Genomic DNA, 26,750 nt, shown 5'->3' with positions numbered 1-26,750 from the left:
CTACATGGATCTTAGCAAGGTCTTTGACAAGGTTCCACATGGTAGACTGATTAGATCATGTAGGATTCAGGGAGACCTGGCCAATTCGATATGAAATTGGCTTGACAGTAGGAAACAGGTGGTGGTGGGGTGCTGTCTTCAAATTGGAGACCTGTGACCAATCATGTTTTGCAGGGATCTGTGCTGGATCCACTGTTGTTCGTCATTTATACAAACGATTTGGATGTGAATATAGGAAGCATGTTTAGTGCAGATGACACCATAATTGGTAGCATGGTGGACAGTGAAGAAAATTATCCAAGAGTATAACGTAATCCCAATGGGCCATGGAGTGGCAGATGGATTTTAATTTAGATAAATACAAATGTTGCATTTTGGTAAGACAAACAAGGACAGGAGTTATACAGTTAATGGAAAGGTCCTGGGGAGTGTTGGTGAACAGAGAGGCTGAGGGGTTCAGGCACATAGTTCCATGAAAGTTGTGTCATGGGTACAAAATGGCAGTAGGCATGCTTGCCTTAATTTCTCAAACCACTGAGTATAGGGGTTGGGACATCATGTTGTGGTTGTACAGGATGTAGGTGAGGCCACTTTTGGAATATTGTGTACAGTTCTGGTCACCCTGCTATAGGAAGAATATTAAGTTGGCAAGGGCACAGAAAAGATCAACAAGGATGTTGCCAGGGCTGCAGCATTTGAGTTATGAGGAAAGGCTAGATAGGGACTTCTTTCAGTAGACCACAGGAGGTTGAGGTGTGACCTAATAGAAGTCTATAAAACAATGAGGGACATAAATAAGGTGAATAGCAAATGTATTTTCACTAAGGTAGAAGAGTTCAAAACTAGAGAGTGTAATTTTAAGGTGATTAGAGAAAGATTTAGAAACAACATGAGGGGCAACTTTTTCACAGAGGATGATTTTTGGAATGAACTGCCAGTAGAAGTTCATAAGTTCCTAAGCGGGTACAGTTGCCATATTTAAAAGACATTTGGACAGGTACATGAATAGGAAAGGTTTAAAGGGATGTAGGCCAAACACAGACAAATGGGAAACCTGGTCGTCATGGATAAGTAGGACCAAAGAGTCTGTTTCCATGCTGTATGACTGTACATCTTTATGACTATAACTGCAGTGCCAACAACACTCAAGAAGTGCAACATTCTCCAGGGTAATTCAGCCCACTTGACACCCCCTGAAATTGAGTGTAAACATGCTCCAAGGCACAGAACCAGCAGTGTGTGCCACCTACAAGATACTGCAACTCATCAAGACTCCTTAGACTGTACCTTCTAAAACCACAACAACTACCATCCAGAAGGACTCGGCCAGCAGATACATCAGAACAACAGCATCTGCAAGTTCCTTTAAGGCACACAACATTCTCAGATGTAACTATATTACAATTCCTTCATTGTGGCTGGTTTAAAGTTCTCAAATTCCGTCCACATTGATGCCATGGGTATATCTGTATTTTGCCAACACCTTGTATGAAGAACAATTATTTTTATTGTTCATTCATGGAACTATGTGCCTGAACCCCTCAGCCTCTCTGTTCACCAACACTCCCCAGGACCTTTCCATTACTGTTTGGACCACTATTTGTTGCCCTTAAGAAGATGGTGGTCGACTTTATTCTTGAATTGTTGCAATCCATTTGGTGCAGGTCCAACCACAATGTCATTCGTGAGGATATCCTCCAGTGATGTCCTGAAACTAAGATGACTGATTTCTAACAATTTAAACCTTCTCCTTTTGTCATAAGTATAACACAAAACAGTGGAGAAATTTCCTCCTAATTCCTGTTGATTTTAGGTTTGGTAGGGATCCTTGATGACAAGCTCTTCCAAATACTGCCTGCATGTCAAAGGCAGTCACTCGCATTTCACTTCTGGAATTCAGCTCTTTTGTCCATGTTTGAACCAAACCAGCTGGAATGAGGTCAGGAGCTGAGTGGCCCTGATGGAACCTATGCTGAGCATTAGTAAGCAGGTTATTGCTGTACAAATGCTGCTGATAGCACTGTTGATGACAAGTTTCATCAGTTTATTGATGAAGAAAAGTAGACGAATGGGGCGGCAAATGACCAGGTTGGATTTACCCCGCTCTTTGTGCGCAGGAAAACCCAGGGCAATTTTGCACATTGTTGGGTAGATGCCAGTATTATAACTGTACTAGAAGAGCTAGGCTGTGACAGCAACAAGTTCTGGACTAAAAGTCTGCAGTACAATTGCTGGAATGTTGTCAGGTCCCATAGTCTTCATAGTATCCACTCACTCCAATCCTTCTTTGACATCATGTGGTGCGAATCGAATTGGCTGATGACTGGCTTTTGTGACTGGGGACCACTGGAGGAGGCTGAGATGGATCATCCACTTGGCAACTCTGGCTGAAGCTTGCTGGAAATGCTTCAGCCTTATCTTTTGCACTCATGTACAGGCATCCCTTATCATTGAGGACGGGGAGATCTGTGGTTGTTTAAGTTTCAATTATCCACCACCATTAACAAATAGATGCGGCAGGACTGCGTAGCTCGTATCTGTTCCATTAGCTGTGGAATTTCCCTTGTGGGAGGTGGGATGGAGCAGCAAAAAGGAAGGGAAGGTTTCATTCATAACTGCTCGGAAATCCACACAACATTCCTCCTGCCTTCACAGGAACTATTTTTGAAAATTTCCACAACTCTTTTTAAAATAGTTTTTCAGAGGATGTGGGTGTCTCTGTAGTGGCCAGCATTAATGGTAATCAACCATTACCATCAACCCTGGTTCAATGGACAGTGCAGGAGGGCCTGCCAGGAGCAGCATTAAGTTAACTTGGTGAAGCTACAACACAGGATTGCAGCATAAACAGCGAGTAATGAACAGAGCCAAGAACTTCAGCCAAGTAATGCAACATTCACCATTTTTAAAATAAAGACTTGACAGATGATGACTGCTGGGCCAAGTCATGATTCTAAATGCTGAGACCCAGTTTTAGATTTTCCTACTTCGGGGTTTGCCTCTTTACCAGGGTCTCCCAAAGTGGGGGGGTTTGAGGACCCCAATTGGGGTCACAAACTTAAATATTATAGCTGCAAATCAGCAATGGCTGCCACAGGAGCTTCATCCTCTCCCTCGTGCTTATAGTTGTTTTCTTCCCATCCCATGTCCTCCTAGGCCTTACCTCCACCCCCTTCACTCTGCCAGTTCTCACCAACGGACCGTGTTAATTTTCAAACCATAAATGGAATCACAGTGGGAAAGTTCAGATAGTGCTTTTGTGGGAATGGCTAGTCATCCTGAACCCCAGGACAATGGGGATGTGGGCTTAAATCCCATTGTGGAAGATGGTGAAATGCAGATTCAATTAAAAATCTGGAATTAAAAAGCTAACTTAATAAAGCTAGTAAACTGTCAATTGTCTTGAAAACACATCTGGTTCATTATTGACCTTCAGGGAAGGAAGTCTGCAATCTGTGTGGTAAATTCCACATTTTACGAGAATGATTCCAAAAATGAGGAACGTTAGTTATAAAAAGAGACTGAAGAATTTGAGATTCTTTTCCTTGGAGAGAAGAACACTGAAAAGAGATTTGATAGAGTTTTTCAAAATCGTGTGCGAGTTGTATAGAGTAGATAGGGAGAGATTGTTTCCGCTCGCAAAAGAATAAAGACCAAGAGGATGTAGATTTAAAGTGATGTGTAACGAAGCAAGGGTAATATGAGAAAAAGCTTTTTCACACAACTAGGGTACAGAATGCACACCTGGAAGTGCGGTGGACATAGGTTCAATTAGAGTCATAGAGTCAGAGAAATGTACAGCACGGAAACAGACCCTTCGTCCATGCCGACCAGATATTTAGTCCCACCTGCCAGCACCCGACCCATATCCCTCCAAATTCCTCCTATTCATATACCCATCCAGATGCCTTTTAAATGTTGCAATTGTACTAGACTCCACCACTTCCTCTGGCAGCTCATTCCATTCACATATCATCCTCTGTGTGAAAACGTTGCCTCTTAGGTCTCTTTTATAACTTCCCCTCTCACTCTAAACCTGTGCTCTCTAGTTCTGAACTCTCCCACCACAGGGAAAAGACTTTGCCTATTTATCCTATCCATGCCCCTCATAATTTTGTAAACCTCTATAGGGTCACCCCTCAGCCTCCGACACTCAAGCAAAAACAGCCCCAATATGTTCAGCCTCTCCCAATAGCACAAATCCTCCAACCCTGGCAACGTCCTTGTCAATGTTTTCTGAACAAGTTTCACAATGTCTTTCCGATAGGAAGGAGACCAGAATTGCATGCAATATTCCAAAAGTGGCCTAACCAATATTCTGGACAGCCACAACATGACCTCCCAACTCCTGTACTCAATACTCTGACCAATAAAGGAAATCATACCAAACTCCTTCTTCACTATCCTATCTACCTGCGACTCTACTTTCAAGGAGCTATGAACCTGCACTCCAAGGTCTCTTTGTTCAGCAACACTCCCTTGGACCTTACTATTAAGTGTATAAGTCCTACATTCAAAAGGACATTAGGTAATCAGTTGGATTGAAATGGTGTGCACGGATATGTGAAAGAGGCAAGAGGTTGGCACGAGGTAATAGCACCAAGGCAGGCAGGATAGACCAAATGGTCTCCTTCTGTGCTGTAACAGTTGTGTGATTTAGTGAGTCCATACGCACAATGATGTGGATGACTCTTAACTCATTTCGGGATTTTAGGGATGAGCAATAAATGCTGGTCTGGCCAGTGCTGTCCACATCCCATGATGAAATATTTTTTTTAAATTTGGAAAGCATTGATCAATACATTGCATCTGTTTCAGGCTTGTAAATGAGACTAAAGTTTCTTCCACTTTTTTTTTGTTAAACCTTTGTGAAAGTCTTAAGCATACGTTGCTCAAAATGGATAAACAGAACTACACAATAAAGTTTAAATATTAATTCTGTGATCCTAAGCTCCCGAATGGGAAGTTATGCTGAGTTGTTTGCAACATTGTAGCACCGATTTTCCAATCTCAGCCTGTGAAAACAATTCTCTGCTATGGCAGTGCCCCATCTTTATAAGCTTAAGAACACTTTTTTTGAAAAAATTAAATGCCACCCACAATGAACCCTGAACAAATATAAACAGTTTAGTTTTAATTCCAAATAAATCTAAAATCAAGTATATGTAAATATTAAATAAAGCAAATAACTGTGAATGTTGGAAATCTGAAACAAAAGCAGAAATTGCTGGGGAAATTCAGCAGGCCTGGGAGCATTTAAGGAGAGAAAGCAGAGTTAATGTGTCAAGTCCAGTGCCCAGTTCTGAAGAAGGGTCACAGGAATCAAAACGTTATTTCTAGTTTCTCTCTACAGATGCTGCCAGACATGAAGCATTTCTCCAGCAATTTCTGTTTCTCTGTTATGTCTAATTATTAATTTTGTCTTCAACTGTGAGGTAAGTATAATATTTGGACTTGATAACCTTCATTTATGAGCATAGTATCTCACAGAGGTATGAGGAGCCAAAGTAAGCCTTTACTTGAAAAGCACAGGATGATTAGAATGGGCATGTTTCTCTGTTTACAGATCGCTGGAAATCATTGATCCTTGATCTGACTTTTTTGCTCAGTATCATTGTTGAATTCCTCTGCCAACTTTGTCTGGGAAGCACGGAGGTTTTCTGGGTAGATACATTTTTTCTTGTCTTTGTATTTTTTTTCTAGCATGCTCTCCAAACTCAGGAAATGTTGCAGAGTTTTGTTTTTAATTGAGAAGACTATAGACCCAGTTTCAATTTAAAACCACTCAGAGCACTGATCATGTGTGCTAAGTCTCCATCAAAGAGACTTGTACAATTACAAAATTTAAAAGGCGTCTGGATGGGTTCATGAATAGGAAGGGTTTAGACGGATATGGGACAAATGCTGACCAATGGGATTGGACTAATTTAGGATATCTGGTGGGGATGGACAAATTGGACCAATGGGTCTGTTTCCTGCTATATGACTCTATGACTCTGTCCTTTCTCTGCAGTTCAAAGTTCTACTCATTCAGTTGTGATATTATGTCTGTAAAGAGCTTAATGTTGAACAATCGCACATTATCTGACAGCTTACTAAACACTTCATTCTTTGATTTTAAAAAAGTGATAATTTCAGGCATCAGATCTAAAACTATTTGCAGGACTTTTTCTCAACTTGTACTTATATAACAATAATTAAAGATTATATCATTATTTTTACTATAAATTAAATATTTATATGACTGGTTCTGTTACAGTTCCAGTCAATGCATTTTAAGGATGTTGATAATGGGGCTTTCAGGAATTGTTTTACAACAGAATATCGGGAAGATGGTTTAATTCATCTCTTGCTGGAGATAGTCATTTCTTAGCTGTTTAGAGTCATAAATGTTATTTTCCACTTCTTAATTAATACTGTCCAATCTTGCTGCATCCAACACTGACTGCTCCGGTATCTGAGGACTGGCAATTGGTATTGTGCATTGTACAGTCATCAGTGATGATGCACACCTCTGACATTATGAAGCAGGGATGATGGTTAGGCCAAGGACATGAACATGAGGAATGCCGGTGTAACTACGGAACTACTGCCTATCTTCTGCAGTTACACTGGCACCACTCCCCACCTCTTCCTCCGCTACATCGCTGACTGCATTGGCGTCACCTCATGCTCCCACGAGGAGGTTGAGCAATTCATCAACTTCACCAACACATTCCACCCCGACCTTAAATTTACCTGGACCATCTCTGACACCTCCCTCCCCTTCCTGGACCTCTCCATCTCCATTAATGACGACCGACTTGACACTGACATTTTTTACAAACCCACCGACTCCGACAGCTACCTGGATTACACCTCTTCCCACTCTACCTCCTGCAAAAATGCCATCCCGTATTCCCAATTCCTCCCCCTCTGCCGTATCTGCTCCCAGGAGGACCAGTTCCACCATAGAACACACCAGGTGGCCTCCTTCGTTAGAGACCACAATTTCCCTTCCCACGTGGTTAAAGATGCCCTCCAACGCATCTTGTCCACATCCCACACCTCCACCCTCACACCCCACCCCTCCAACCATAACAAGGACAGAACGCCCCTGGTGCTCACCTTCCACCCTACCAACCTTCGCATAAACCACATCATCCGCCGACATTTCCGCCACCTCCAAACAGACCCCACCACCAGGGATATATTTCCCTCCCCACCCCTATCCGCCTTCCGCAAAGACCGTTCCCTCCGTGACTACCTGGTCAGGTCCACGCCCCCCTACAACCCACCCTCCCCTCCTGGCACCTTCCTCTGCCACCGCAGGAACTGCAAAACCTGCGCCCACTCCTCCTCTGTCACCTCCAGCCAAGGCCCCCAAGGAGCCTTCCACATCCATCAAAGTTTTACCTGCACATCCACTAATATCATTTATTGTATCCGTTGCTCCCGATGCGGTTTCCTCTACATTGGGGAGACTGGACGCCTCCTAGCAGAGCGCTTTAGGGAACATCTCTGGGACACCCGCACCAATCAACCACACCGCCCTGTGGCCCAACATTTCAACTCCCCTCCCACTCTGCTGAGGGCATGGAGGTCCTGGGCCTCCTTCACCGCCACTCCCTCACCACCCGATGCCTGGAGGAAGAAAGCCTCATCTTCTGCCTCGGAACACTTCAACCCCAGGGCATCAATTTGGACTTCACCAGTTTCCTCATTTCCCCTTCCCCCACCCCACCCCAGCTCCACACTTCCAGCTCAGCACTGTCCCCATGACCTGTCCTACCTGGTTATCTTCCTTTCCACCTATCCACTCCACCCTCCACCCCCCCCCGACCTACCACCTTCATCCCCATCCCCATTCACCCATTGTACTCTTTGCTACCTTCCCCACCATCCTCTCTGTCCTATCACCTCCATCCCCACCCCCATTCACCTATTGTACACTACGCTACTTTCTCCCCACCCCCACCCTCCTCTCATTTACCTCTCCACTCTGCAGGCTCTCTGCCTTTATTCCTGATGAAGGGCTTTTGCCCAAAACGTCGATTTTCCTGCTCCTCGGGTGTTGCCTGAGCTGCTGTGCTTTTCCAGCACCACTCTAATCTAGAATCTGGTTTCCAATTTCTGCAGTCCTGGTTTTTACCATATCCCTCTAAAACCTTACTATTCATGTAGCCAGCCAGATGCCTTTTAAATTGTAATTGTACCAGCCTCCACCACTTCCTCTGGCAGCTCATTCCGTACATGCACCACCCTCTGTGTGAAAAAGTTGCCCCTGAGGTCCCTCTCAAATTTTTCTCCTCTCATTCTCAACCAATGCCGTTTAGTTCTGGACTCCCCCACCCCAGGGAAAAGACCTTGTCTATTCACCCTATTCATCCCCCTCGTGATTTTATAAACCTCTATAAGGTCATCCCTCAGCCTCCGATGCTCCAGGGAAAACAGCCCCAGCTTATTCAGCCTCACCCTATAGCTCAAATCCTCCAAACCTGGCAACATCCTTGTAAATCTTTTCTGAACCCTTTCAAGTTTCACGACATCCTTCCGATAGGAAGGAGACCAGAATTGCACGCAATATTCCAAAAGTGGCCTAACCAATGTCCTGTACCGATGAATCTGAATATAATTGTCCCTGGCATCTGTAATGAGGCAGGACTATGCTAATTACTTTATAATTCTTAATAGCGCAGACAATAGCAGTGGCACAGCTTCAAAAAGATCCCAGTAACGTAATCCAGAATTGCTTCTTTTATTTGTGCCATCCAAGTATCCTTGTGATGTAAATGCACACCATTCACAGATTGAGAATATGCACAATGCTTTTTAATTAGCAAATTCAAATTTATTGTTAAATGCAATTGCAGGAAATAAAACTAGTGTAGTGCAGAAAGAAACAAACTATTAATTCTTTAATGAATCATAGGATACCACATAAATAATGCAAGCCTACTTCACTCTCCATGATGTTGAGCAAGACAATTTGAAGCAAGCAAATTGTCAATTTCATTTTCAGAAATTCAACTTGCCGACTTAAAATTTCATATAATTGGACCTACCAGTCTTGACCGATCTGATTTACTCATGAGAGAAACCGATAAACCAAATGGAAATGGATTAAATTTGTTTGTAAAACAATTATATTTTCAAGATAAGTATTCATGTTGAGACAGAGCTGATTGTTGTAAATGTCACTGCTGGGATGTAAATATCTGTCTAGAATACTTCCTTTGGAAATCCCCTCTGGATAAACAACTATTTTACTTCAGGCAATCCCAAACCCCTCCTCCCCTACCCAAGATTGGGCCTCCTTCCCAAGATAGCTAAAGTTAAATAGACAGAATGGACAACATCGAGCAAATCTTGGCTGAGAGCTTTAGATTGCACATTATATAATTCAGGAGCTAGTTTGCCCCGAAAGTAACTCTATTTAAAAGCAATGGACCTCACTAGTTCTGTGGACCCACAGCCATGGCGATATGGTACTAATTATTCTTTCCTTTTCTCCCTTTTATAATCTTGTCTGACCGAAATTTGTCCAGAGGAACTTTGATTATCCGGCATTCAATTATCTGGCATTCGATTATCCAAATATCGGATTATCTAGCAGCGATGCTCAGCTAAACATGTTATCCCGCTTTCGATTATCTGGAATTCGATTAACCGAACAAAATACTCCCCGCCCGTATCCTTCAGATAATCAAGGTTCCTCTGTAATTGGTTTTAATGTTTTTATCTTACTGAAGCCAGAAGAAGCTCAGCATTCAGAACGTTAGGAATAAAGTCTGCAGGAGTCCATAGTTAAAATGAAGCATAATTAGAAAGTTTAAAAAGCTAAGAGTCAGCGTAGCCGTCTTGCAGCAATGTTGTCTTTTCCTGAACCGAGGAGCCATGAAATGAATTAAGATGGATTTTGTCTTAATTTTTTGTAAATTTTGCTTATCTATACCTTCTGCTATTAATATTGCCACCTTGGTGTGATGACTTAAATACATTTCACTGTATTTTTTTAATGAAAAATTCAAGTGACAATAAATGACTATTTTTTGTCATTTTGGCTACTTTTTATTCTGTTCACCTCTTTGGAAATATTCACACATTGGCAATATTTCCAGGTCCCAACTCCAGTTGGGTCAAAGGTGCAGCACCACCAGGAATCTTCCTGGAGATGGAGAATAAAAAGGCTGCCTTTTATTGCCTTTACCATTCAATAAGGGCAGCAGAAAGAGACTCATGAGATGGCAGGGCAAGAAACTGGGTGCTCCAATAGAGGTCTACAACACACACTGTGAGTCAAGATTAGAGTGATGCTGGAAAAGCACAGCAGGTCAGGCAGCATCCGAGGAGCATGAAAATTGATATTTCGGGCAAAAGTCCTTCATCACTCTGAGAAGAGGGGGGTGCTGCTACGGGCTGAACTGTTGGGAGACGTATATGCAAGGCATTAGTATGTGTATAATTTGGACATTGTAGATATCTGTCTCTATGATTTCCTCATTCAATGGCAAAGCTGCAATATGAGCAGACACCACCCCCTCCCACACCTTGCTTTTGCTTCCCTGTGATCTCTACAACAGCCTCAAATGCAAAGTTGTTTCAACTTGCCACTGTAAAGTCATCTCATTCCTTCTCTCACATCAAACAGTCCACAGGGTTTGAATCCTGCCATGGCAGATGGTGGAATTTGAATTCAATAATAAAACAAAAAAAATTCTGCAGTTAAAGTCTAATGATGACCATGAATCTGTTGTTGAAAAAACCATCTGGTTCATGAATATACTTTAGGGAAGGAAACTGCCATCCTTAGCTAGTCTGGCCTACATGTGACTCCAGACCACAGCAATGTGGTTGAATCTTAAGTACCCTCTGGGCAATTGCAGATGGGCAATAAATGCTGCCTAGTCAGCAATATCCTCATCCTGTGAGTGAATTTTTAAAAAATGGCAATTTACTGTAATATCTCCAGTTTGGGATCAAGTCATCGCTATGATTTTCTGGACTATAGTGTCATGTTATATTGGAGGTAAAAACAATGACTGCAGATGCTGGAAACTAGATTCTGGATTAGTGGTGCTGGAAGAGCACAGCAATTCAGGCAGCATTCGAGGACAGGCAAAATCCGAGGACAGGCAAAATCGACGTTTCGGGCAAAAGCCCTTCATCAGGAATAAAGGCAGAGAGCCTGAAGCGTGGAGAGATAAGCTAGTGGAGGGTGGGGATGGGGAGAGAGTAGCATAAAGTACAATAGGTCAGTGGGGGAGGAGATGAAGGTGATAGGTCAGGGAGAAGAGGGTGGAGTGGATAGGTGGAAAAGGAGCTGGGCAGGTCGAACAAGTCCGGTCAAGACATGGGGACAGTGTTGACCTGGAGGTTAGAAACTAGGATGAAGTGGGGGAAGGGGAAATGAAGAAGCTGTTGAAGTCCACATTGATGCCCTGGGGTTGAAGTGTTCCGAGGCAGAAGATGAGGCGTTCTTCTTCCATGCGTCTGGTGGTGAGGGAGCGGCGATGGAGGAGGCCCAGCACCTCCATATCCTCGGCAGAGTGGGAGGGGGAGTTGAAATGTTGGGCCACGGGGCGGTTTGGTTGATTGGTGCGGGTGTCTCAGAGATGTTCCCTAAAGCGCTCTGCTAGGAGACGCCCAGTCTCCCCGACGTAGAGGAGACCGCATCGGGAGCAACGGATACAATAAATGATATTAGTGGATGTGCAGTAAAACTTTGATGGATGTGGAAGGCTCCTTTAGGGCCTTGGATGGAGGTGAGGGAGGAGGTGTGGGCACAGGTTTTATAGTTCCTGCGGTGGCAGGGGTAAGTGCCAGGATGGGAGGGTGAATCGTAGGGGGGCATGGACCTGACCAGGTAGTCACGGAGGGAACGGTCTTTGTGGAAGGCGGATAGGGGTGGGGAGGGAAATATATCCCTGGTGGTGGGGTCTGTTTGGAGGTGGCGGAAATGTCGGCAGATGATTTGGTTTATGCGAAGGTTGGTAGGGTGGAAGGTGAGCACCAGGGGCGTTCTGTCCTTGTTGCGGTTGGAGGGGTTGGGTCTGTTATATTGCCTAACCAGAAAACACTAAATGTGAATAAATATCTAAATAGTGCTAAAATTTTATGAAGCAGTAATAAAAACATTTTACTTCTCCAAATCCTGTATTTTCTATGCTTCTGCTTCCAAAATAATATATTAAAATGGTGCTGTGAGTTGCTTGGATCTGCTGAAAAAAATTGATGTTTCCAAACAATGGACCTGAGAAGATTACACAGCAAAACAAATCTGGACATTATAATAGTGTCTACTGCAAACTGGCCATACCTAATTTCCTCAAGTTGTAGATCGATTGACACTTTTGTGGGGTCTGTACATATAAGCACATCCCAACCTAATATTTGACCTCGTCTCTCTTTTATGTGTTTGAAATTGACAGGCAAAAATGTGGATATTGCAAACAAAGTATGTGCGTGAGTGAGCATGCACTTCAATACTTGACCCTTAGCCAGTATGCATCTAAAGATATAGTTAATCTATCTGTAGGGATGTGAATGGTGATTGACTTTTTAGGTATTTGCCAATAAACATTCAATGATATTAATTGGCTTTTTGGATTGTTGTTTAAAAGTGAAAATGCCAGAAACATCTCTCATAAAAATGATTTAATATTTGTTCTGCATATTAGACCAACCAACATTTGCAATACTTTGAATGGTCCTTTTAATAGGTTACAACTGATGATCGGAAATGCCCCCATCTCTTGAAGCAACCATGTGGTTCTCGTTTTGGAACAGCCATAACTGCAGTTTCAGATCTTAACCTGGATAACTACAATGATGTTGTCATTGGGGCACCTTTGGAAGACAGCCACAAGGGTGCAGTCTACATCTTCCATGGATCTGGCACAACCATCAACAAAAAATATTCACAGGTCTGATGCTGCTAGAACTTGAAAATACCTTATTATTCTCTGAATGTGGTGCTGAACCTCCCCCCTGAAAGCTCTCCACTTCCCAATTTTGTGTTCCTGAAAATCTAACTTTGCTCAGCTTTTGCTTATCGGCCTTAATACTGATGCTAGATGTCAAATTTTATCATACAATGCCCCTCGGATTGACTTTGGTATGTACTTCAAATTAAATATGCCACACCAATACAAGTTGTTATTAGTTTTGAACGTAACATCAGATTATTGGAGGTGAATATTTGTGTTCAGAACTCAAATTTATTCGGGTCTGGTGATGTAGATTATCATGTCCTGGGGATTTATCAACTTTCAGTGTCATTAATATTTCCAGCACTATTTTTCTGCTAATATTAATTTCCTTCAATTCCTCCTTCCCAAAAGACTTTTGCTTCTCTCGCATATCTCGGGAGTTTTGTTTCGTTTCTTCTGAGGAGACAGAATAAAAATGGCTGTTTAATTGCTCTGTCACTTCCAGTGGGACTGGGGAACTTGTCAGACTTCAACTCTTTTAATATTCTCAATACCTTTCCCGAGTGATTATAATTGTTTTAACTTCCTCCCCCACCTTTCACCTCTTAATTAGTAATTATTTCTGGAATATTATTCATTTACAATGAAGACAGACACATCTTTTCAATGCATCCATCATTTCCTTATTTAATTCCCCAGCAACTGTCTTTAGAGATTTCTGCTAACTTTGCCTACATTTTCCCCTTTTTGAATGCATACAAAATCTCTTACTTTTTTTTGGATTTCTATGTAGCTTTCACCATTTTTTTGCCCTCCATTTTTAGTAATCCTTTGCTGGTTTTAATATTTTGTCCAGTCTTCTGACCTGTCATTAATCCTTGTAGAATGCTTCTTTTTCTTTCAATTGCATGTTATATTTAACTTTCACAATTAGCCACAGATAAACAATAGACAATAGGTGCAGGAGTAGGCCATTCTGCCCTTCGAGCCTGCACCACCATTCAATATGATAATGGCTGATCATCCTTAATCAGTATCCTGTTCCTGCCTTATCTCCATAACCCTTGATTCCACTATCCTTGAGAGCTCTATCCAACTCTTTCTTAAATGAATCCAGAGACTGGGCCTCCACTGCCCTCTGGGGCAGAGCATTCCACACAGCCACCACTCTCTGGGTGAAGAAGTTTCTCCTCATCTCTATGGTCTATCCCATATTTTTAAGCTGTGTCCTCTGGTTCAGCACTCACCCATCAGTGGAAACATGTTTCCTGCCTCCAGAGTGTCCAATCCTTTCATAATCTTACATGTCTCAATCAGATCCCCTCTCAGTCTTCTAAACTCAAGGGTATACAAGGGTATGCTCCAGTCTTTCAGTGTAAGGTAATCCCGCCTTTCCAGGAATTGACCTCGTGAACCTACGCTGCACTCCTCAATAGCCAGAATGTCTTTCCTCAAATTTGGAGACCAGAACTGCATACAATACTCCAGGTGTGGTCTCACCAGGGCCCTGTACAACTGCAGAAGAACCTCTTTGCTTCTATACTCATTCCCTCTTGTTATGAAGGCCAGCATGCTATTAGCCTTCTTCACTACCTGCTGTACCTGCATGCTTACCTTCATTGACTGGTGTACAATAACACCCAGATCTCTTTGTACTGCCCCTTTACCTAAATTGATTCCATTTAGGTAGTAATCTGCCTTCCTGTTCTTGCCACCAAAGTGGATAACCATACATTTATCCACATTAAACTGCATCTTCCATGCATCTGACCACTCACCTAACCTGTCCAGGTCACCCTGTAATCTCCCAACATCCTCATCACTTTTCACCTTGCCACGCAGCTTAGTATAATGAGCAAATTTGCTAATGTTATTACTAATACCATCTTCCATATCATTAATATATATTGTAACAAGCTGTGGTCCCAGCACTGATCCCTGCGATACCCCACTGGTCACTGCCTGCCATTCCGAAATGGAGCCGTTTATCACTACTCTTTGTTTCCTATCAGCCAACCAACTTTCAATCCAAGTTAGTACTTTGCCCCCAATACCATGCGCCCTAATTTTGCTCACTAACCTCCTATGTGGGACTTTATCAAAAGCTTTCTGAAAGTCCAGGTGCACTGCATCTACTGGATCTCCCTCGTCCATCTTCAGATGTTGCATCCCTCACCTCCAGTTCTTTTCTCTCATTGGGAATTATCTTTGCAGAGTGTTCTGAAAAACTTCCTTATATGCCTTCTACTGCTTCTCAATAGACCTACCCCTTACCCTAAATCTGTCACTCTCATCAGCTCAGTCTTCATAATCTTATAATTACTTTTATTTATGTTTACCAGACTGATCTTAGACCCACTCTTCCTCAAACAAAACGTGAAATTCAATCATGTTTCAGCAATCACTGCTAACCAGTGGCTCTTTTACAATGAGGTTGTTAATTAATCCTGTCTCATTGCATTCAGAATAGCCTGTTTGCTGCTTGGCTTTAGAATGTATTGTTCTAAGAAAGTGACCAGAAAGCACTCTATGAATAATTTTTCTGGTCTATCTTTACTAATCTGCTCCATCTAGTCTAACCTAGGTTAAAATCACACACCATTATTGCTACACCCTTCTCAAAAGTCTCCATTACTTTTTCCTGCTCTAGAGCATATTAATTTAATTTAGGGGCATCTACTCCCAAAATTGACACCTCATCATTGCAATTACTTATCTCTACTCAATTCAACTACATTTTGATCTTTTGAACCAAGATTATCTCTCAGTGTTATATGGCAAAAGTGAGGACTGCAGATGCTGGAGATTAGAGTCAAGATTAGACTGGTGCTGGAAAACCGCAGCAGGTCAGGCAGCATCCGAGGAGCAGGAAAATCGACATTTTGGGCAAAAGCCCTTCTGATCTCGACTGTCAATATCATATGAATGATTCAACAGTGCAGCATCCAGCACCCAGGCTGAACTGGAGCAGTTCATCAGCTTTGCCCACAACTTCCACCCCACCTTCAAATTCATTTCACCCATCTCAGACACCTCCCTCTCTTTTCTTGACCTCTCCATTTCCATCTCTGGCAACAATCTCCAGATGGATGTTTACTATAAACCCACAGACTCTTACAATTACCTGGACTACACCTCCTCCCACCTAGTATCCTGCAACAACTCCATCCTGTTCTCCCAATTCAGCCACCTCCGCCACATCTGTTCGGATGAGGAGACATTCCACTTGCAAGCATCCCAGATGCCCACCTATTTCGAGCACTTTTACTCTCTCTGTCATCCAGACAGCCTTCCACCGCACCACCTATATTCCCCCCCCAAAACGCAATAAAGACAGAGTCCCCCTTGTCCTCAACTACCACTCCACCAATCTCTGCATGCAACGCATCATCCTTAAACACTTATGCCAACTCCAACTAGACCCCACCGGCAAGGACATCTTCCCCCCCCCACCCCACTCCGCCTTCTGCAGGGACGTTCCTTTTACCAATTCTTTGTTCCTGTCACTCTCCCCATCAACTCCTCTGAGCCCCCAGGTACCTTCCCCTGCAACTGGAAGAGACGCAAAACCTGCTGGCCCACCATCCTCCTCACCTCTATCCCGGGCCCCAAACAGTCCTTCCAGGTGAGACAGAGGTTCACCTGCCGCTCCTCCAACCTAGTTTACTGTATTTGGTGCTCCCAATGTAGTCTTCTCTACATCGGGGAGACCAAATGTAAATTTAGGGAACAGTTCGCCGAGCATCGCAGCCGGACCCGCTGGGGCTGACCTCACATCCCAGTCACCACCCATTTCAATTCCCCTTCCCATTCTCCTTCCGACATGGCCGTCCTTGGCCTCTTCCATTACCACAATGAAGCAAATCACAAATTGGAGGAACAACACCTCATCTTCTGCCTAGGTAGCCTACAGTCTGGAGAACTCAACATTGTGTTCTCCAATTTCTAATATCCTCTATTCCCATCCCCCGACTTCCTTCCCAGCCCTTCCCCCCTCTCCCTTCCATTCCTCCCCAGCCACCCACCAGATTCATCCCTCCCATCGACCAATCAGGTCATACTCTCTATTTGTCTCCACCTATCCCCACTTCACCACCCTGTTCCCCCCCCCCCTACCGCCTTTATCTGCAGCTCGCCTTACACCCACCCCCAGTCCTGAAGAAGGGTTAAAACCCGAAACATTGACTTCTCCACCTCCTGATGCTGCCTGGCTTGCTGTGCTCTTCCAGCCTCCTGCTTGTCTACCATAGGGATATAAGAGCAGGAATAAACCATTTGACCCTTCAAACCTATGCCACTAATCTAAAACATCATGGCTACTCTGGTCTCACTTTGCTGACTACTGTCCATCACCTTTGATTCCCTTGTCAATGAAAAACCAATCAAATTCAGTCTGGAATAAATTTAATGACCCAGTTTCTGCTTTCTTCTGGGAAAGAAAATTGTACACTCAAATGACTTATTGAGAGAAAAGAAACTCCTCATCTCTGTCCTACGGAGGGAATGTTCCTAATCTTAAACTATATTGGCTCATTTTAGTTTTACTTACATAAGGAAACATTCTCCCAGTATCCACCCTGCCAAGTCCACTCACCATGTCTTTCAGTTAGATTATCTCTCATTGTCCTGAACTCCAATTGATATAGCTTAACCTGTATGATCTTCCTTCATAAGATAAGCTCCTTATTCCAGGAAATGATTAGAGTGAACCTTCTATAAATTGCTTCAAAAGCATTACATATTTATACAAATAAATAGATAAAAGCTGTGTACTGTACATCAGGTGTGGTTTCACCAAGGCCTTATGTAGTTCCAGTAAAACTACTGTACTTCTATATTCCATTCACCTTGCAATAAACTGCAACATTCTGTCTCTTCCTATCCACTTGCTGCACTTGCACACTAACTTAATGGGGTTCATGTGTCAGAACCTTTTAATCCCTCTGGAATACTGAGTCCTACAATCTCTCTTTATTCAAAAAGCATACTGCATTCCTGATGAAGAGCTTATGCCTGAAACATCAATTCTCCTGCTCCTCAGATGCTTCTTGACCTGCTGTGCTTTTCCAGCGTCGCACTTTTCAATTCTGTTCTTCATTCTCCCTGCAAAAATAGACAAGTTCACATTTATCCATGTTACACTCTATCTGCCATTTTTTTTTGCCCAAATCACTTAACCCATCTATATCCCTTTGCAGATTCTCTAGCTCCTCCTAACAACTTACTTTCCTACTTACCTTGCTGACATAAGCAAATTTAATTAACATAAATTTAGTCACCTGATTGAAATCATTGCGAATTATAAATAGTTGAGGACCTGGCACTGATCCTTCTAGCTCTGCAGTTGTTCCAGCTTCCCAACCTGAAAATGACCCACTTATTCCTACCTGGTTTCCTGGTAGCTAACCAATCCTTTATCCACACTAATATGTTAGTGCCAACACATTGTGCAGAACTTTGTTCTGGAACTTTATTAAACACTTTTAAGAAATCCAAGTACACCATATCTATCAGTTCCTCTCTATCCACTGTGAATGTTACTTCATCCGAAAGTTCTAAAGGATATGTTTTATACACAACTTCCCTTTCACAAAGACCTGTTGATCACATCATGACTTTCTAAGTACTCTGTTTTAATTTCTTTAATAATAGATTCCAGCGCCTTTCCTCGGACTAATGTGAGGCTAAAAACCTTATAATTTCCTACTTCCTGCTACACTTTTCTCTTGAATAAACATGTTACTTTTGCTAGCTTTCAATCTGCTAGAATCCTTCTGAAATCTATGGAATTCTGAAATATTATAACCAATGCATCTACCATCTGTACTCCCACATTAAATGTGGATCATATGGTCCCCATCACCCATTCCTTGCTTCCTGTCCTTCTGAAATGTCATGTTCTTCATGTTCTGTCAATGTACAATCATCTGGTTTACATTATTTAACAAAGTCGAGGTCTGCCCAATCCTTTCCCGCAAATTGTGTCTGAACCAAAATGAAATCGGTGCTATACATCCTCAATCTGGACAAGAAAGAAATTCATACCAATAAGTTTATTCATTGTGTTTTAAAGATGAAGATTGTACAACACTAAAAGAAATTCAGTTCAATGTTAGTTTTTACTTCACTTCCAAGGTAGAAGTGTTAATCTATTTGCTTCATATACAATATTGAAGTCAATGTTACTCGATCAGGGCATTGTTATTTTCAGTCGTTTGAATTACAGTTAAAGGGTGTTTATGCGAATCGGGAACTAGTAGCTACCATTGGAAGCTTTTAGCAAAAGCACTCAATCATGCACTTCTTTAAGTGTAACAGCTAAACCAGAAATTTACATAATAGCTAAGAGACATGTGATTTGACGATGTCAGCATCCCCTGCAGTATGGGGCCCTTCAACATTCCCAATACACAAACCACCCTGGAATTTTCTGGATTGGTTAAAACAATATGGCTGGAGACCCCCTGGAAAGTTTTCAATTCTGTGTCTGACTCAAAAACTTCCGACTGTTGCAACTCAATCACTTATATAGGTAGCCAGGAAACGTCATAGGGTTTAAACCCTGGTCCAACTTGTAGCTAACAACACTGAGCTCACACAACTCATCGTTAAAAGCCCCCAACCCCAAATATCCCAAACTTCCCTCACCACCCAGCAACATCCCCCTTGATCAACCCCATACCCACCTGAACTGGTGCCCCAAACCCTGACCCCAACCAGCCTCAACATCTGCCATCCAGCCCTCCAATTCACCCTCACATGCCACCTGACCCCTCACCTACCTGTCACATTAACCCAGTCACTTCACACACACACCTTCTCTCCCTAGCCTTTCAATAAGGCTTTTGGGACATTAATACTGCCTGTAGCTGTCAATGAAAAGTGACATGGCTTAGCCTCCCCTACACAGTGAAGGTTTAGTTGGATTAAAGCTGCCCTGCACATTACTGAAGGCTCCTGCATTGGAACTTGGACATTTGCAAAGCGCAGATGCAGGACCTTTTTTTAAAAGAAAGGTATTGGGAATATAGCAATGCAACAGTGAATGCTGTTCCCAGAAGGTTCAGATCATTATGAACTAAAATTTATAACTGCAGTTAAAAACAAAATCGGAAATTATGGGTTTAAACTAAGCTAATCAAATGATTTTCTTAATAGCGCATCTCTGCATCTGCACCAGCTGTTGACTTCAATTACTTTGGCCAATCAATCGATGGGCAAATGGATTTAAATGATGATGGTCTAATCGATATTACAGTTGGAGCACTAGGTGGTGCTGCCCTCTTCTGGTTTGTATCAGTTTTGCATTATAATTATTCCCTTTTATTGCGATTGACTCTATTCTCAGAGCCTTTCTTCTGTATGACTTGTAAATTCACGGGAGTCCCAAAAGTACAAAGTCAATGAAATATATTTTTGCGATGGAATCTTCCACCATCACTTTCCCCTGTAATACAAACGCTATTGTTTGAATAGCACCTGTCAGTCATCATTACAAAATGATTTCCTGAGGTTACTTGGCAGTAAAGTGATCCATAAATTGTAGGTTACATTTCTGTTATCCAGGAAATCATTGCTTTAAGTGCTGGATTGCAAAACCTTTACGGTAGTTTGTTTCATCGGCTGTGATTCTGAAATGCTGAGATTGATTAGTAATCACAGAATGAGTTCTAATTAAGTGTGTAGTTGCTGATATTGAAAATACTGCATGAGTTTCATGACTGTTTTCAAAATCTTTCACTAGGTCCCGTGATATAGCTCAAATCAGGATTAGCAAACTGAAGTTTCAACCCAACAAGATCAATATCCAGAACAAGAGTTGTGTGATTGATGAGAAGCCAACAGTGTGTATTACAGCAGAGCTTTGTTTCAATGTTAACCTGAAGTCTGGTAAACAGCCATCACAACCAATTGGTATGTTAATGTGACTTGTAACATTGTTTTATATGAAGCCAAGGAGATTTAAGTATTTCACTTTATCAAATATAGTTCCTCAGAACATCTACTTATGCAAAAAGAGAGTGTAATGCACATCATATTTCACAGGCAGCATTGATCTGAGAGAACTTGTTCTCTCAGAGAACAAATTACCAAAAGTAATTTGGTGAGATCTAACAGTCTCTATGGCATCAAAGTCCCTATCCCTGACATCAGTGTGAAGTAAAAGTGATAGCAACAATGATGCTATCTGACAGATAAAGCAGTAAATCACACTGAAGCAATGTCATAGACAGCAAATCAGGGATGAAAATGCATTGATTGGGCTGCATTTAATTACAATGGCGATCCACTGAAAAGCCAGGGACAACCTCTATTCAGCTGTTTCCAGGAAAGCTGATCCGATTCTGTGTCCATCCAGCAAATAACATCTGACACTAGGGCTCTCGCCCCTTTAAAGTTGGAGATTCCATCTCCAAGTAATCACAGAATCAGCTCTGTCCTGGTAAAGATGGTTACTGCAGCAAGGTGTGTTGGGTTGGGCTTACTGGTTGCTGATAGGGAGGCCATTCCTGGGCCAGAGGATACTGGATCTGCATGGAAGTTGTTAGAGTTTCCTAGAATCTCTCTTCAAGCAGTAGATAGCCCCCCTACTCGCTATGGAATCATAGCTGTGGCAGAAGGAGGCCACATTGTGACCACTAACTCCTTACTGCTGGCCGCCTTTCCTCCTGATTCCTGTTAAAAGTCACACAACGCCAGGTTATAGTCCAACAGGTTTATTTGGAAGCACTAGCTTTTGGAGCAGCAGTGTTGTGTGATTTTTAACTTTGTCCATCCCAGTCCAACACCGGCTCCTCCACATTATGGTTCCTGATTCTAAGACCTCCTGAATCATAATTCACTCCCATGGGCTGGATTTTTTAAGCCCATTATCCATAATTTCTGGTTACATTTTACAGAGAACGAAATATATTTTCAGACTTACACTTGGGACTACTGAAGAAGCTGAAGGACCATGAACAAAGCTTAACAATATTTTTTTAAGTGGAGAAATTTGACATTCGCACAAATATAAAATGAGGTTTCCCGGACGAGAAAGGATTTTCAGCAATAATTGAGATCTTAGATTGCTGCTAAAACCCAGTTCTGACTTTGCAAAATATAACTATTTTCAAGGGTCTGTAAAGTAGGGCCAATAATGTAAAACAGACAATTTGTGACAATTTAAACATTTCTAACTGATTACAAGCTGCATGGAACTTAATATTACACTTGGTAGTGGTGGGTAGAATTACTGAAGATGCTGGACTTTCACTTTTAATCGAGCAGCCAGGATCAAGGATGTATCAGAGAGTGTGCAGAACATTATCAAAGGGGAAAGGGACCAGCAGGAGGTCATTCTACACATTGAAACTAATGATATGGGAAGAGAAAAAGATGAGATCTGAGGAGAGAATTTAGGAACATAGGCAGGAATTTAAAACGTAGGTCCTCGAGGGTAGTAATATCTGGATTACTTTCAGTGCCATGAGGTAGAGAGGGTAGGAATAGTAGGATAGAGCAAATAAATGTGTGGATGAGGAGCTGGTGCAGGGGAGACGGATTCACATTTTTGGATCATTGGAATCTCTCCTAGGGTAGATGTGACCCATATGAGAAGGACCTGAATTGGAAGCGGGCTAATTTGCTGGGTGGTGAGATTTGGTAGAGCTGCTTGGGAGGATTTAAACTGGTACGGGAGTGGGAAATGAGATCCAGGGAGATAGTGAAGAAAGAGATCAGTCAGAGACTGGTAAAGTTGGGAAAAGCAGCAAGTCAAACAGCAGAGAAGGCAGAAACAAAGCAGAGAATGAGCGAGGACTGATAAATGAAACTCAATGCAAGAGGCCTAACAGGTAAGTCAGATGAACTCTGGGCATGACTGGGAATAAGGAATTGGGATATCATAGCAATTACAGGGATGTGACACAGGGATGGACAGGACTGGCAGCTTAATCTTCCAGGATATAGATGCTATAGGAAAGATGGAAAGCGGGGAGGGGGGCAAGAGAGGAGGTGGAGTGGCATTTTTGATTAGGGAACAACATTGTGGCATAATTTAAGGAAAATATACCTGGGAATACGTACAGGGAAGTTATTTGGGTAGAACCAAGAAATAAGAAAGGGATGATCACCTTATTCGGATTGTACTGTGGAACCCCTCAATAGTAGGCGGGAAATTGAGAAACAAATTTATAAGGAGATCTCAATTATCTGTAAGAATAATAGGGTGGCTATGGTAGGGGACTTAACTTTCCAAACATAGATTGGGACTCTCATAGTGTTAAGGGCTTGGATAGGGAGGAATTTGTTAAGTGTGTACAAGAAAACTTTCTGATTCAGTATGTGAATGTGCCTATTAGAGAATGTGCAAAATTTGACCTACTCTTGGGAAATAAGGCAGAGCAGGTGACTGATGTGCCAGTGGGCAGCCAATGAGAATAATTCTGTTAGTTTTAAAATAGTGATGGAAAAGGATAGGCTGGATCTAAAAGTTAAACTTCTAAATTGCAGGAAGGACAATTTTGATGGTATTAGGCAAGAAGAGGTGTCCTGATGGAAGTTAATAAGAGGTATAGATAGAGTTGATGGTAGTTGTCTTTTCTCTAAGATGGGGAATTTCCAGACAAGGGGGGCATATTTTTAAGATGAGAGGAGAGAGATGTATAAAAGTAAAAGAGGTGATTGTTTTACACAAAGGGTGATCCGTGTGTGGAATGAACTTTCTGAGGAAGTGGTGAATGCGGGTACAATGACAATGTTTAAAAGACATTTGGATGGATACACAAATAGGAAAGGTTTGAAGAGATATGGGCCAGGAACAGGTAGATAGGACTAGTTTAGTTTAGGTTTATATTCAGCATGGACTGGTTCAGACCAAAGAGTTTGTTTTCATGCTGTTTGGTTCTATGATTCTATAATTTTCAAACCTTGAATGGGAGCAGATGTTCACATGTAAAGAGTCGGCTGGAAAATGAGAAGCCTTTAAAAGTGAGATAACAAGAGTCCAGAGACAGTATATTCCTGTTAGGGTGGAGGGCAAGGCTGGTAGGTGTAGGGAATGCTGGATGACTAGAGAAACTGAGGTTTTCATCAAGAAAAAGAAGGAAGCATATGTCAGGTATAGACAGTAGAGATCAAGTGAATCTCCGGAAGAGCATAAAGGTGGTAGGAGTATACTTAAGTGGGAAATCAGGAGGGCAAATAGGGTTAAGGAGAATCTAAAGGGATTCTACAAATACATTAAGGACAAAAGGCTAACTAGGAGAGAATAGGGCCCCTTAAATTTAGTAAGGCTGTCTATGTGTGGAATGCAGGAGATGGGGAGATACTAAGTAAGTATTTTGCATCAGTGTTTACTTTGGAGAGGGATATGTCAATAAAGAACATGGGGAAATAAATAGCAAGATCTTAGAAAATGTCCATATAGCAGAGGAGAAGGTGCTGGATGGCTTAAAATGCACAAAGGTGCATAAATCCCCAAGGCCTAATCAGATCATCCCTAGAACTCTTTGGGAAGTGAGGGAAGTGATTGCTGAACCGCTTGGTGAGATACTTGTAGCATCAGTAGTTACAGGTGAGGTGGCAGAAGTCCTGGTTAATGTGGTACCACTATTTAAGAAAGGTGGTGAGGGAAAATCAGGGAACTATAGACCTGACATTGGTGGTGGGCAGGTTGTTGGAGGGAATCCTGAGGGACATTAGGGATAGTCAGCATGGCTTTGTGCATGAGAAACCATGTCTCACGAACTTGATTGAGTTTTTTGATGAAGCAACAAAAATGATTGATGAGGGCAAGGTAGTGGACATGATCTATTTGGACTTCAGTAAGGCATTTTACAAGATTCCCCATGGAAGACTGGTTAGCAAGATTAGATCACATGCAATACTGGGACAACTAACCATTTGGATACAGAACTGGCTCAATGATAGAAGACAGAGGGTGGTGTTTATCAGACTGGAGGCCTATGACCAGTGGTGTGCCACAAGGAATGGTGCTGGGTCCACTGCTTTTTGTCATTTATAATGATTTGGATGTGAACATAGGAGGCGTGGGTAGTAGGTTTGCAGATGACACCAAAGTGGACAGCGAAGAAGATTACCTCAGATTACAATAGGATCTTGATCAGATGGGCTGAGAAGTGGCAGATGGAGTTTAATTTAGATAAATGTGAGTTGCTGCATTTTGGAAAGGCAAAGCAGGGCAGGACTTATACACTTAATAGTAAGGTCCTAGGGAGTGTTGCTGAACAAAGAGACCTTCATGTTCTGGTTCATAGTTCCTTGAAAGTAGAGTCACAGTTAGATAGAATAGTCAAGAAGTCACTTGGTGTGCTTGCCTTTATTGGTCAGGGCATTGAGTATAGGAGTTGGGAGGTCATGTTTCAGCTGTACAGGACATTGGTTAGGCCACTTCTGGAACATTGCATGCAATTCTGGCCTCCCCATTTTGGGAGGAAGTTGTGAAACTGGAATGGGTTCAGAAAAGATTTCTAAGGATGTTGCCAGGGTTAGAAGGTTTGAGGTATAGGGAGAGGCTGAATAGACTGGGGTTCTTTTCCTTGGAGCGTCGGAGGCTGAGGGATGACCTTGTAGAGGTTTATAAAATCGTGAGGGGGATGGATAGATAGGATAAATAGACAAGGGTTTTTCCCTAGGGAGCAGGAGTCCAAAACTAGATGGCATAGGTTTAGGGTGAGAAGGGAAAGATATAAAAGAGACCTACGGGGCAACTTTTTCACACAGAGGGTGGTGCGTGTATGGAATGAGCTGACAGATGAAGTGGTGGAGGCTGGTACAATTACAACATTTAAAAAACATCTGGATGGGTATATGACTAGGAAGAGTTTAGATAGCTTATGGGCCAAATGCTGGCAAATGGGACTAGATTAATTTAGGATATCTGGTCGGCATGAACAAATTAGGCCAAAAGGTCGGTTTCCATGCTATACATCTCTATGACTCTACAACTCTATTTATAGACTCCAAACATTACACCATCCACCAATCGGGGCAACAGCGGGCATTCACAGGAGACTACCCACCAACAGCAGTTTCCAGGATCATGGCACCATGGAAAAAGACTAGTAGGGCCATAGTCATAGGGGATTCTACTGTAATGGGAGTAGATAAGCGGTTCTGTGGCCGAAACATACTATCCATCTCGGATGGTATGTGTCCTCCCAGGTGCTCAGGTCAAGGATGTAACCGATTGGCTGCAGAGCATTCTGAAAAGGGAAGGTGAACAGCCAGTTGTCTTAATGCATATAGACACCAATGATATAAGTAAAAAACGAGATGAGGTCCTGAAAACAGAATTCGGAGAGCTAGGAGAGAAGTTAAAGAGGAGGACCTCAAAGGTAGTGATCGCAGAATTGCTACCAGTGCCACGTGCTAGCCAGGATAGAAATGAAAGAATAGGCAGGATGAACACATGACTTGAGGGATGGTTAGGAGGCAGGGTTTCAGATTTGTGGGACATTGGGACCGGTTCTGGGGAAGGTGGGACTATTACAAATTGGTTGGTCTACACCAGAACCAGACTGGAACTAATTTCATTGGGGGAGTTTTTGCTACTGCTGTTGTGAAGGTTTTAAACTAATGTGGTAGGGGGCTGGGAACCAAAAGAGAAGGCTAGTAGACAGTGAGGTGGAAACTAGAGACTGGAAGGATCATGAAGTTAGCATTACCAAGTGGAAGAGCAGGCAGAGAGCAGATGAATTCAAAAGAACTGGCGGCATGAAGTGCATATATTTTAATGCAAGGAGCATAGTGGGGTAAGGCAAGTGAACTTAGCGCTTGGATTGGTGCCTGGGAGTATGACGTTATTGTGATCACAGAGACTTGGTTGAAGGAAGG

At 42.5% G+C, this 26,750-nt stretch overlaps 1 protein-coding gene across 3 annotated transcripts in view; it reads left to right on the top strand.

Annotated features, from left to right (window-relative positions):
• The window catches only part of itga1 (integrin, alpha 1), a 235,270-nt gene that overhangs the window by 137,632 nt on the left and 70,888 nt on the right, over positions 1 to 26,750 (top strand). For all 3 annotated transcript variants that reach the window (XM_043688299.2, XM_087989320.1, XM_087989321.1), the window contains exons 15-17: positions 12,702 to 12,905; positions 20,070 to 20,200; positions 20,656 to 20,825. In XM_043688299.2, coding sequence (XP_043544234.2) covers positions 12,702 to 12,905; positions 20,070 to 20,200; positions 20,656 to 20,825 — 505 coding nt within the window. The remainder of the gene's footprint in view (positions 1 to 12,701; positions 12,906 to 20,069; positions 20,201 to 20,655; positions 20,826 to 26,750) is intronic.

The sequence above is a fragment of the Chiloscyllium plagiosum genome, unplaced genomic scaffold (genome assembly GCF_037043375.1).
Source record: "Chiloscyllium plagiosum isolate Xiang-an unplaced genomic scaffold, Cpla_swu_hap1 HiC_scaffold_1, whole genome shotgun sequence".
In the NCBI taxonomy this organism is placed as follows: domain Eukaryota; kingdom Metazoa; phylum Chordata; class Chondrichthyes; order Orectolobiformes; family Hemiscylliidae; genus Chiloscyllium; species Chiloscyllium plagiosum.
The sequence above is the reverse complement of the archived record's forward strand: the minus strand, read 5'-3'. Positions and strand labels throughout refer to the sequence as shown.